The 10,459-nt window shown below is 39.6% G+C and overlaps 1 protein-coding gene across 3 annotated transcripts in view; it reads left to right on the forward strand.

Moving 5' to 3' along the window:
* The window catches only part of nckap5l (NCK-associated protein 5-like), a 368,519-nt gene extending 359,107 nt beyond the window's left edge, over positions 1-9,412 (forward strand). For all 3 annotated transcript variants that reach the window (XM_052032844.1, XM_052032935.1, XM_052033014.1), the window contains one exon: positions 7,882-9,412. In XM_052032844.1, coding sequence (XP_051888804.1) covers positions 7,882-8,154 — 273 coding nt within the window. In that variant the 3' untranslated portion in view covers positions 8,155-9,412. The remainder of the gene's footprint in view (positions 1-7,881) is intronic.
* The last annotated feature ends 1,047 nt before the right edge of the window (positions 9,413-10,459 follow it).

Here is a 10,459-nt window from a genome sequence, read left to right on the forward strand (position 1 = left end):
TCATTGACAATTTGAACACATGGGCAAAGCTTTATTAAAAGTATGCCATTAGTATCTACTGCAATAATAATAAACATTTTTGTCATATTAATGTTGCCAGCAATTTATTATTCCTAATTTTTTAATTATTATTTATGCAACAGTATTCAATAAACTTGTTATTCTTAATTAACTATCAATTGATTGTTGATAGTTGCTCACAGCTGATTTAAAAAAACTCCTGGATCTTCACCAGATCAGTGTATATAATATCTTTCAGAAAACATCCTCCTCCATTTCCAACTATTTAGATACCATTTTATTCCATTAATGCTTCTGCTTCACAGCTCCAGAAAGCTGAATTCAATCCTGACTACAGATGTTGTCTTTGGCAAGTCTGTCCATTCTTGCTGGGACCATGTAGGTTTCCCCGGGTGCCCCATTTCCCACCACCTGTTCAAATATTTGTGATAGGGTAATTACTTCTACAAAATACCCCTAGTGAAGTTGAATGGGAAAAGGATCCAAATAAAGAAGAATGGATGGGCACATTAACTCTATTTTTCTTTCCGAAGATGCTCCTTGACCTGCTCAGTGTTTCCAACAATTTTTACTTTTATTTCAGATTTCCAACATCTGCAGTTTTTCTTTTATTTTTAGCACCAGTACATATTTGAAAGGTTTCAGATTTCCCTCTTCCAACTTATGAGTTAGGTATTAAATCTTGGTTCAGTCAGAGTACTGTTATGTTTCCTTTTGTGAAAGTCTAACCTATTGTGTCGGACACCACATTTTGTCTATAACACCTGAAATCTACTTTATTTCTGCTTAAAATATACATAAGCTGCCACTGGTGTTGTTAAGTGCAACATTATTGAAAGGATGCAACCACTGCCTTTTTCACTATTCCTCTTAGTTTCTTAGCAAAGTTCTTAGTAAATCTGGAACTTTTGAAAAACATTAGGATAGATAAGTCCCCAGGGCTGGATGGGATATATCCCAGGATACTACTGGAAGTGAGGGAAGGGATTTCTGAGCCATTGGCAATGATCTTTCCATCCTCACTGGCCACAAGAGTGGTACCAGATGATTGGAGGGTGGCAAGTGTTATTCCTTTGTTCAAGAAAGGGAGTAGGGATAACCCTGGGAATTATAGACCAGTGAGTCTTACTTCAGTGGTGAGCAAGTTATTGAAAAATTTTCTAAGGGACTGGATGTATGAGCATTTGGAGAAGCATAGTCTGATTAGGGGCAGTCAGCATGGCTTTGTGAGGGGCAGGTCATGCCTCACGAGCCTGATTGAATTCTTTGAGGATGTGACAAAACACATTAATGAGGGTAGAGCAGTGGATGTGGTGTATATGGACTTTAGTAAGGTGTTTGATAAGGTTCCCCATAATAGGCTCATTCAGAAGGTCGGGAGGCATGCGATCCAGGGAAACTTGGCTGTGTGGATTCGGAATTGACTTGCCCATAGAAGGCCAGAGGGTGGTTGTAGATGGAGCATATTCTGCCTGGAGGTCGGTGACCAGTGGTGTTCCGCAGGGATCTGTTCTGGGACCCCTGCTCTTTGTGATTTTTATTAATGACTTGGATGAGGATGTGGAAGGGTGGGTTAGTCAGTTTGTAGATGACATGAAGGTTGGTGGTGTTGTGGATAGTGTAGAAGGTTGTCAAGGGTTACAACAAGACATTGATAGGATGCAAAGCTGGGCTGAGAAGTGGCAGATGGAGTTCAACCCGAAAGTGTGAAGTGATTCACATTGGAAGGTCAAATTTGAAAGCAGCATACAGGGTTAATGGCAGGATTCTTAGCAGTGTGGAGGAACAGAGGGATCTTGGGATCTAGTCCATAGATCTCTCAAAGTTGCCATGCAAGTTGATAGGGTTGTTAAGAAGGCATATGGCGTGTTGGCCTTCATTAGTTGGGGGATTGAGTTCAAGAGCCATGAGGTAATGTTCCAGCTCTACAAAACCCTGGTTAGATCACACCTAGAATATTGTGTTCTGTTCTGGAAGCTTTAGAAAGGGTGCAGAGGAGATTTACCAGGATACTGCCTGGATTGGAGAACATGTCTTATGAGGATAGGTTGAGCGAGGTAGAGCTTTTCTCTTTGGAGTGGAGGAGGATGAGAGCTGACCTGATAGAGTTGTACAAGATGATAAGAGACATAGACTGAGTGGACAGCCAGAGACATTTTCCCAGGGCGGAAATTGCTCACACAAGGTGGCATAATTTTAAGGTGATTGGAGGAAAGTTTTTTATACATGGAGTGTTGGGTGCATGGAATGCACTGCCGGGGTGCCGGTAGAGGCAGATACATTAGGGACATTTAAGAGACTCTTAGGTGGGCACATGGATGATAGAAAATGGAGGGCTATATGAAGGCAATGGTTCGATTGATCATAGAGTAGGTTAAAAGGTTGGCACAACATTGTGGACTGAAGGGCCTGTACTGTGCTGTAATGTTCTATGTTCTTCCTAAAAGTTTCTGTAAATGATATTTGTTTCCCTGTTGACTGATACTTTCTTGGCATTTCTTATTTCAACATTTATGGTAGAGATCCTTACTTCATTATTCAGTTACATCCAACTATTCCAACAGAAACTATGATAAATCCATCATGACAAACAGTAGTACAAAACTGTTAAAAAAAACTGATTCATGAAGATTTAAACACAGCATTGAATCCTCTCTTTTGAGATTTTGCACAGTTCTTTTCTTAGCTCTCCCTTTGATATAATGTTTTTTGTCTCTCTGCTTAACTAGCTTAATATGTCAATGCTCCTGTGAAGTTTTTCATTCCTTCCAATCTCCAAATATCCCCTACTCCATACCTTAGCTTCTCTCCGTGTTTAACTGTGCACCCACTTATGCTGAAACTAAGACACATTAGATGGTATCCTACTCCAGTATTTTCTTCCAGGATTGTAGATCTATGGATACCATATTATCTTTAATTTTACTTCCTGCAGTCTTCAAGATTATAAAATTTATACTTTTTATCACCAAGTCATTGCTCCTTCATTAATCTTACATAGTTTGACCTTGAAGGTAAGCTGTAACACAGACTTTGCCTTTATTAGTTTCTCAATAAAGGGATGATTATGCCTCCAGAGAAGCATGATATCATTTCTGTGAGATTACTTTTACTTTGTACAATGCTACCAATCTGTTAACCAAGCATCGTTCCTTTAGGAACTTGACTGAAAGTAAGGTAGAAATCTACCTAAAATTAAATACATAACTGAAACCAAATGATAACAGCTTTTAAATTTCTATGTATCCTTGTTTTAATTTCCTATCAGTCAACCATCTTACAGTTGTTCACCTCTTTGATGTATCTATGTTCATTAATTGTGAATCATGTTTGTCATTTCTTGTCGTCAGTGATCTAAAAATAATGCCTGTTGAAAAATTATGTTTTATTTTTGTTTAGTTTCAATAATTCCTATCTTTATTCTGTATCCATACTTGGAAACCTTTTATATCTTACTTCATATCATCTGATTTATTTGGTTATTTTCATGTATCCCAATATCTCTTTGATGATTGCTTTATTATGGCTCTGCTCCGTATCTTTGACCTGACCTAGCTTATTTATTTGTTTTATGCCATTATTGCTTATGCTGACCTATATGCATAGCAACCATTTTTTCCTCTGTCAGTGTTTCTTCACAACCAAATGTAGAATGGCTGTAGAGGAAATATAGTTCATATGAAAAGATTGTGGTCCCAATATTATTTGCAACAGCCGGTATAGTTCATAAATGGAATTGATCAGAATGCACAGTTCTGATTTTGGTGGTTGTTCATTTTATATCTTTTTGAAAATATCAGATTACAGCAATTTGCAAAGGTTATTTTTAATTAATGTAGCTCCCTTTGACTCTTCATATGGTTCTGTGAGTGCACAAGTCCTTGAAAAATAGGCTTCTAGTTTCATGGAGATATCCAGTTCTTCTATATTCACTGAGTTCTCTTGCGTCAAATGCCACCTAATACTTAGAGCATAACTTTGTAATTGATACTCCAAAGTTGCCATTAGAAGGTTCAAAACCTCGACATAGGCTATAAAGGTCTCCCTTACAGAGAGACACTTTTCATTAGGAGCCTGCAAAGTACTAGAGTCATACAATGGTACTGCCCAGAAATGGACCGTTTGACCCATTAAGTTTACACCAACCCATTTACATTAATCCCACTTCTCTCCACATGTGATCAACTCCTCCCGTATTCTATCAATCACCAACACACGACGAGTAATTTACAGTGGCCAATTAACATGCCAACCTGCATGCCTTTGGGATGTGAAAGGAAACTGGAGCGCTCAGAGGAAACCCAGTTATGGGGAGAATGTGCAAACTCCACACAAACAGTACAGGAGGTCAGGTTCAAACCCAGATCATTGGAGCACTGAGGCAGTAGTTATGCTAGGTGTACCACTCTGCTGCCCAATTGCTCTTAAACTGATTAGTTGTTGAATGCGAATATTTATCACCCAACATTAAGGTCATGCTTGAATAAATGAAGATACCGTGTCCTTTTTGAACATAGATGCTTTTGTAATTCAAAATCCAAAAGCAGTAATTTGAACAATATTTTTGCCACACAGTATTTCAGATTTTTTTTTAAGAGTTTATTAAATACTGTGGAATTTTATAACATAGAACCACAAAATAACAGTTTGCATTTAGCTTCTTTATCCTGTTAATCAGGTGGCCAGCTCAAGTGATTCAGAAGAAAGTTAAAATGAAACCTCACTGTCATTGTTGAACATATCCAATATTTGGAAGAAGCATAAGTGAATCTGTGAGTTGGTCACATATCTACAGCTTTCAGCTGGAATAATATATTCTCCTGGTAGAAGTATCCAAGACTGGAGGGCATAGGTTTAGGGTGAGGATAATAAGTTTTGTAGGGATCTGATGAAGTATTTTTCCATCCAGAGGGTCTCCGGTCTGGGATGCACTGTCCGAGAACATAGTGAAGGCAGGTACTTTCACATCATTTAAGAAACTTCTAGTTGATCATCTCAGTCACCAAAGCATAATAGGCTATCGACCAAATACTGGTAAATAGGATTAGTATCAACCGGTACTTGATGGTTGGCATGGACAAGGTAGACTGAAGGGCTTGTTTCTGTGCAATATGACATTTTAATTCTATACAATTGAAATGTAAATTTGGGAACACACTAGATGTGAGATTCCATTTTTTTTAGTGAATGATGATGGGGTTTAACATTGATTTTGTAGGTTCTTGATCTATGGTCTTAACCTTTGAAATATTTTTGATTGGTTGTTTGGGGCTATAAATTTTTATCTTGCACTAAGACTGTCTCTTTATGTATTTATATTGTGACTTAACTGATTAAACCCGGTGAATGCAGCACTGATTTCTGTCAGGTAGTGATTTCTCTTGCCTGGCTCAAATTGCAGTTTTCCATACAGGTATAAGTGCCTTTTGATTGCTGAAGTCAAAGTATCGTCTTTGTGTCGTTCAATAAATTAATTAAAACAAAAAAAGTTTGGCCTGGAATTTCCTGGGAGAGGCAAGATGCCTGCATAGAACATAGAACACTACAGCACAGTACAGGCCTTTTGGCCCACAATGTTGTGCTGACATTTTATCCTGCTCTAAGATCTGTCTAACCCTTCCCTCCCACATAGCCCCCTATTTTTCTATCATTCATGTGTCTATTGAAGAGTCTCTTAAATGTCCCTAATGTATCTGCCCCCACAACCTCTGTAGGCAGTGCATTCCATGCACCCACCACTCTCTGTGTAAAAAACTTACTCCTGACATCCCCCTTATACCTTCCTCCAATCACCTTAAAATCACTTGATGACAATGCACTTGTCACTCAGCTACTCACAAAACCTGTAATTACTTTGAATGCGTTGTCTTTTGAGAACTTCCTGAATCAGGCCAACTCCAGTTTAATCAACATGTCCTCAGGCAGCATCTACCAATGCAAATCCCTGCTGAAGACCTTAATCAGGTGGCTAGGTCACACCCTGATCTGAACTGACTATCAAAGCTGTGAGTTTTGTAAATAAAAATAAAATAAACTGCTGATGCTGAAAAGCTGAAATAAAAACAGAAAATGCTGGAAACGCACAACAGTTCAGGCAGCATCTGTAGAAAGAATTGATGTTTCAGGTTGGAGACCCTTCAACTGTTCCTGTTTCCACAAATGCTGTCTGACCTGCTGAATGTTTCCAGCATTTTCTGTTTTTTTTTGTTTCATAAACATCTGACACTGAAACATTCAAAACCTGTTAAAAATTACTATTAGTATTAATATTTTAGATGTTAAAATGCAAAAAAGGAAAATGCCAAAAGCAAATAAATAAGCTCATGTAAATAAATTCCATTAAGTCACAATAAAAAGTAAATTACTTGAAACTTGCCCATCTCCCTCCTTCCAACAGTTGGCTCACCATTGAAGTGAACTAAGTTGCTGAACCTGTACAGGTCTAACTTGGTAGAGGTTCAGTGGGCAGGTTTTCTTGCTGAGAAACTGCAGGAAGTTGGCACTCCGCTGCTGGATTCCATGAGGAGTCCAATGTGGGAGTGCTTTCTAAACTACAGCAGTGAGAACCAGTCAGGGATTTCAGAACTAAGCAACTCAGCAGGAGTTCTCAGCATTCAAATGGTTACATGGGATAATGTGGGCAGAAACTACTGGCATTTCTCTGGAAAATCTAGGGCATTATTTCTCCCTTTCACTGTAAATGGTAAATTTAAATTAAAAGAGAGACTAAATAGTTTGGGTCTGTATTCCTTGGAGTTTAGAAGAATGAGGGGAAAACCTAAGGAGGTTTGACAGGGTAGAGGTTGGGATGATTTCACTAGTGAGGGAGGCTCAAAAAGGGGGCCTAGCTACAAAATGAAGGGCCAGTCATTTAAATCTGAAGTATATAGAAATTTCTTCTCACAGAGGGTGGAAAATCTCTGGATCTCTCTGCTCCAAGGATGGTAAAGGCCAGATTATTAGAAGTATTTAAAGTGGAGCTGGATAAATATCTGATAAATCAAGGAATAGAGGGTGATGGTGAAACGGCACAGAAGAGGACTTGAAGCCTGTATAGATGAGCCATGATCATATTAAATAGTGGGGAAGGTTTGAAGGGCTAGATGTCCTACTCCTGCTCCTATGTTCTTATGTTCTTAAGTTAAATTGCCTCTTGTTTAAATATCTTTTTTTAAAAAAGAGAATATTAGCAAAGTATTTGATCGATATTCGAAGGACAAAATCATGGCAATGAATACAACTGGATCATTGAACGAAGGGGGCTAACGTGGTTGAAATATTCCAGCCCTCAGTTGAACTGCACATGCACTTTAAACCATTGTGAGTTTGACAGATGAGGACGTCTGATTTTAACAAGTTGGGGAGGTGACCGACATACTTAGCTGATCCATTTGCCAGAAGGATGAAGTGAAGAGCCTTTCATAACAGATGTGATGTGAACACATGTATAAGTTCTATGGTAAAGATTGCCGGGTTTTATTGAAAATTGATTAGACGCATATAAAGTGCTAAGGAATTTCTATTGATATCGTTTCTGTTCCCATCTTAAAAGTGGAAAATAGCTGAATTATGACTGCCTGCCGTGAAAAAAGAGGCGAGCAAATTTATTGACGATGCAACTGGAAACGAAATAGGTATCCACAGAAACTGCAAAAAAAAATGTAGTTTCCCCCAGGCAATGGCTTATTCCCAGAACAGGGAGAATTGAGAGCAGGAATCCTCTGTGCCTGCATTATGATAAATTAAGGCCACTGGAAGGACAACACAATGCCACCGGAAACCATCGGTCCCCACTTCTCGATCCATATATGACCAAATATTCTCTCAGACCGTAATCTAATCCATTTCGATTTATTACAGAAAATCAAGCAAGTGGGAAAAGAGGGATCAAACTCCAAGTTGCCCATTCCGCCGAATGTCTCGATGGACAAGCTCAACAGGATGAACTTGCGCATTATAGAAGACAAGAAATGTTTATCGAAGCCCAAGCCTGACAAAGAAAGCGTAGGGAAACCCGAAGAAGTCTCGCCGAGTTCGCCGGAAAAGACCGGTGTGGACAACTCGGAATCACTGAGCGACTCTTTGTATGACAGTTTCTCATCTTGTGCTAGTCAAGCTTCTAACGAGGTGTAGGTATACAACCCGGAAAGCCGACTGATGGGCACTTACAACAAAGAACCAAAAGAATAATGATGCAAATTAAAGGCATTAGGGACATTTTTAAAACAGTGTCACAGTAAAATTAAGATTGTGTAACGAATTCCGCTCTTCCCACAGCAGATTGCACTTGTTGGCAGAGAACACTGTATTAAAACTGGTAATCGCTGCAATTCCTATGAAGTGAACTGATAGACTTAAGGAAACCAATTTTGCACTGTATAAATACTGAACTTGTTTTTCCTGTAAATTGAGAAATATATTTGTAGACAAATAAAGCAATACATACTGAAACAATGGTGCAATCCTGCCTGGACTAACACCCTTCATCTGGAAAATTGGAGACCACAGGTTAAATATCATTTCTCTGCATTTGTTTTTTGTTTCCCGCCTTTTGCTTGAATCAGATGCGGTGCTGGAGAGCTAGTCCACGAATGCTCTGGTATTCAAGGAGATTGAAATGTCTGAAAAGCGCACTCCCATTCCCAGCAGCAAAATAAAACCCTACCCACAACTCAAATATCTGTGTGTAGGAGACTGACGAACCCAATTCAGATGGCGTATGTTTTAACTCAGGTGACTTGCAACATTCACAAGAAAATGGATGGCCGCGTTCCCAAGCTCTGCGGGGTTTTGTCCATTTAAAAATGTCAGGGATAACTGTAATATACTGTAATTGTTTTTAAACACTCCTGTAACGTAATGAGCGCATCTCCAGCTACGAGCCAGACTGTCAGTACTGATAATTCCTCACTTTTCCTTTATCTTTTTAACAACTTCATCCTGCATCCCCGCTGGAGCTGGTGTAGTTTTTTTATTGGAAACCCTTTTTCAGCAGAGGCAACTCTGTTCCTTGTGGTGCTTACTGAATGCCATGGTCCCCCCTTTGTTTTCTACCAGGCCTGAGTTCATACATTTGGAGAACATGCGATATTTCAAATGGCGTGTATTTTTTCTAGATGTGAGATATTTATACCTACTTTTGTACATGGAATTGTAAAGTAGTATATTTGATATGTTCTGTGGTTCTACACTCGACTAAAAAAGTTGATTAAAAATGTACCAAGTGCAAGCATTCCGAAACCGTATGGTTCCAACAGTGTTACTTAACTATCTGGGTGCAATCTAGATGTTCATTATTAGAAATTGATGTCATATTTTTCATGTACGAACATTGTTAAAACAAAATAAACTCGATGCGTTTGCCTTCAGATTTTAAGTAGGCGATTCTGTATATGTTGCAAACATTGCCTCGTTATTTATCTTAAACGTGCAAGCAGAAAACTTTCAGAACTTTCCGAGACTCGATCGGGGTTTGCTGTTTTGCGTTGACCTTGCGTCCAGCTAAGAAGAAGAAGAAAAATAAATCAAAGGCGTTTTCCTCAAGAGCTTCGGGTGATCGCGCGAACTGCTCTGTGTGCTCCGCTGTGTGTGCGCGCACACGCCCCTCTGTGACTGGCGGACTCACCTAACCAGGCGAGGAATCGATGCGCCCCTCTCTTGCAGGCTTGCATGCTACGTACCTGCAGTTAGTTAATAATGAGACTAGCTGCGCGCTGTCGACAAAATTGTAAATGCACTTTTATTCAAAGCAGGGATTTGACCAGTGAGCCGTGATCGCAATAAAAAAAGGGGACAAATGGAAAAGCTTTCAAGCATACAGGTGATCACCTAGCATTCTGATAAGCAGCGCTCTTCTAGCAACACTTCTGATGCTTATTAGGATTAACTGTTTGAAGACCGTAATTGGAGCTTTGTCAGTTGATCCCCGCGTTAGAATGAACCGGCCTCTTCTCTTAGAGTCGTATTGACGAGCCGGTTCATGTAATTGCAGTATTCTGCAGCATTGTGTTGGATTTACAGCTGGTTTTTGCAGGCTCAAAGCCTCCAGAACAGATACTGCCGTTAGGTGTAGCATTGGGCGCCGTTACTTCTAGCAGACTCGGAAATTCACTGGGGAAGAAAAAATCCAGGTTTATGCAAATATGTTCGTCAATTTACTTGTACACTTCACATCATTAGGTTCCGGTTATACTTATGGACTTGTGCAGCTTGCGTCTTCCACTAACCGTCCTGGCTTGCTCAGTTATTTTAATTCTCTCCTCTTTTCTCTCCTCTTCCCACGGTTGATGCGTTTGCTTTCCTGCATCTGCTAGTTCTAATGTCTTACTTACGCTCCTTCCCTCTTCCTCTGGAATACGTACCACGGATCTCTCCGAGTCCCAAGTGACAGATGACTGGTGTCACGTGGTGCCAATGTTTGCCTCCTCTGCCCATTTCC

Source organism: Pristis pectinata, chromosome 1 (genome assembly GCF_009764475.1).
Source record: "Pristis pectinata isolate sPriPec2 chromosome 1, sPriPec2.1.pri, whole genome shotgun sequence".
In the NCBI taxonomy this organism is placed as follows: domain Eukaryota; kingdom Metazoa; phylum Chordata; class Chondrichthyes; order Rhinopristiformes; family Pristidae; genus Pristis; species Pristis pectinata.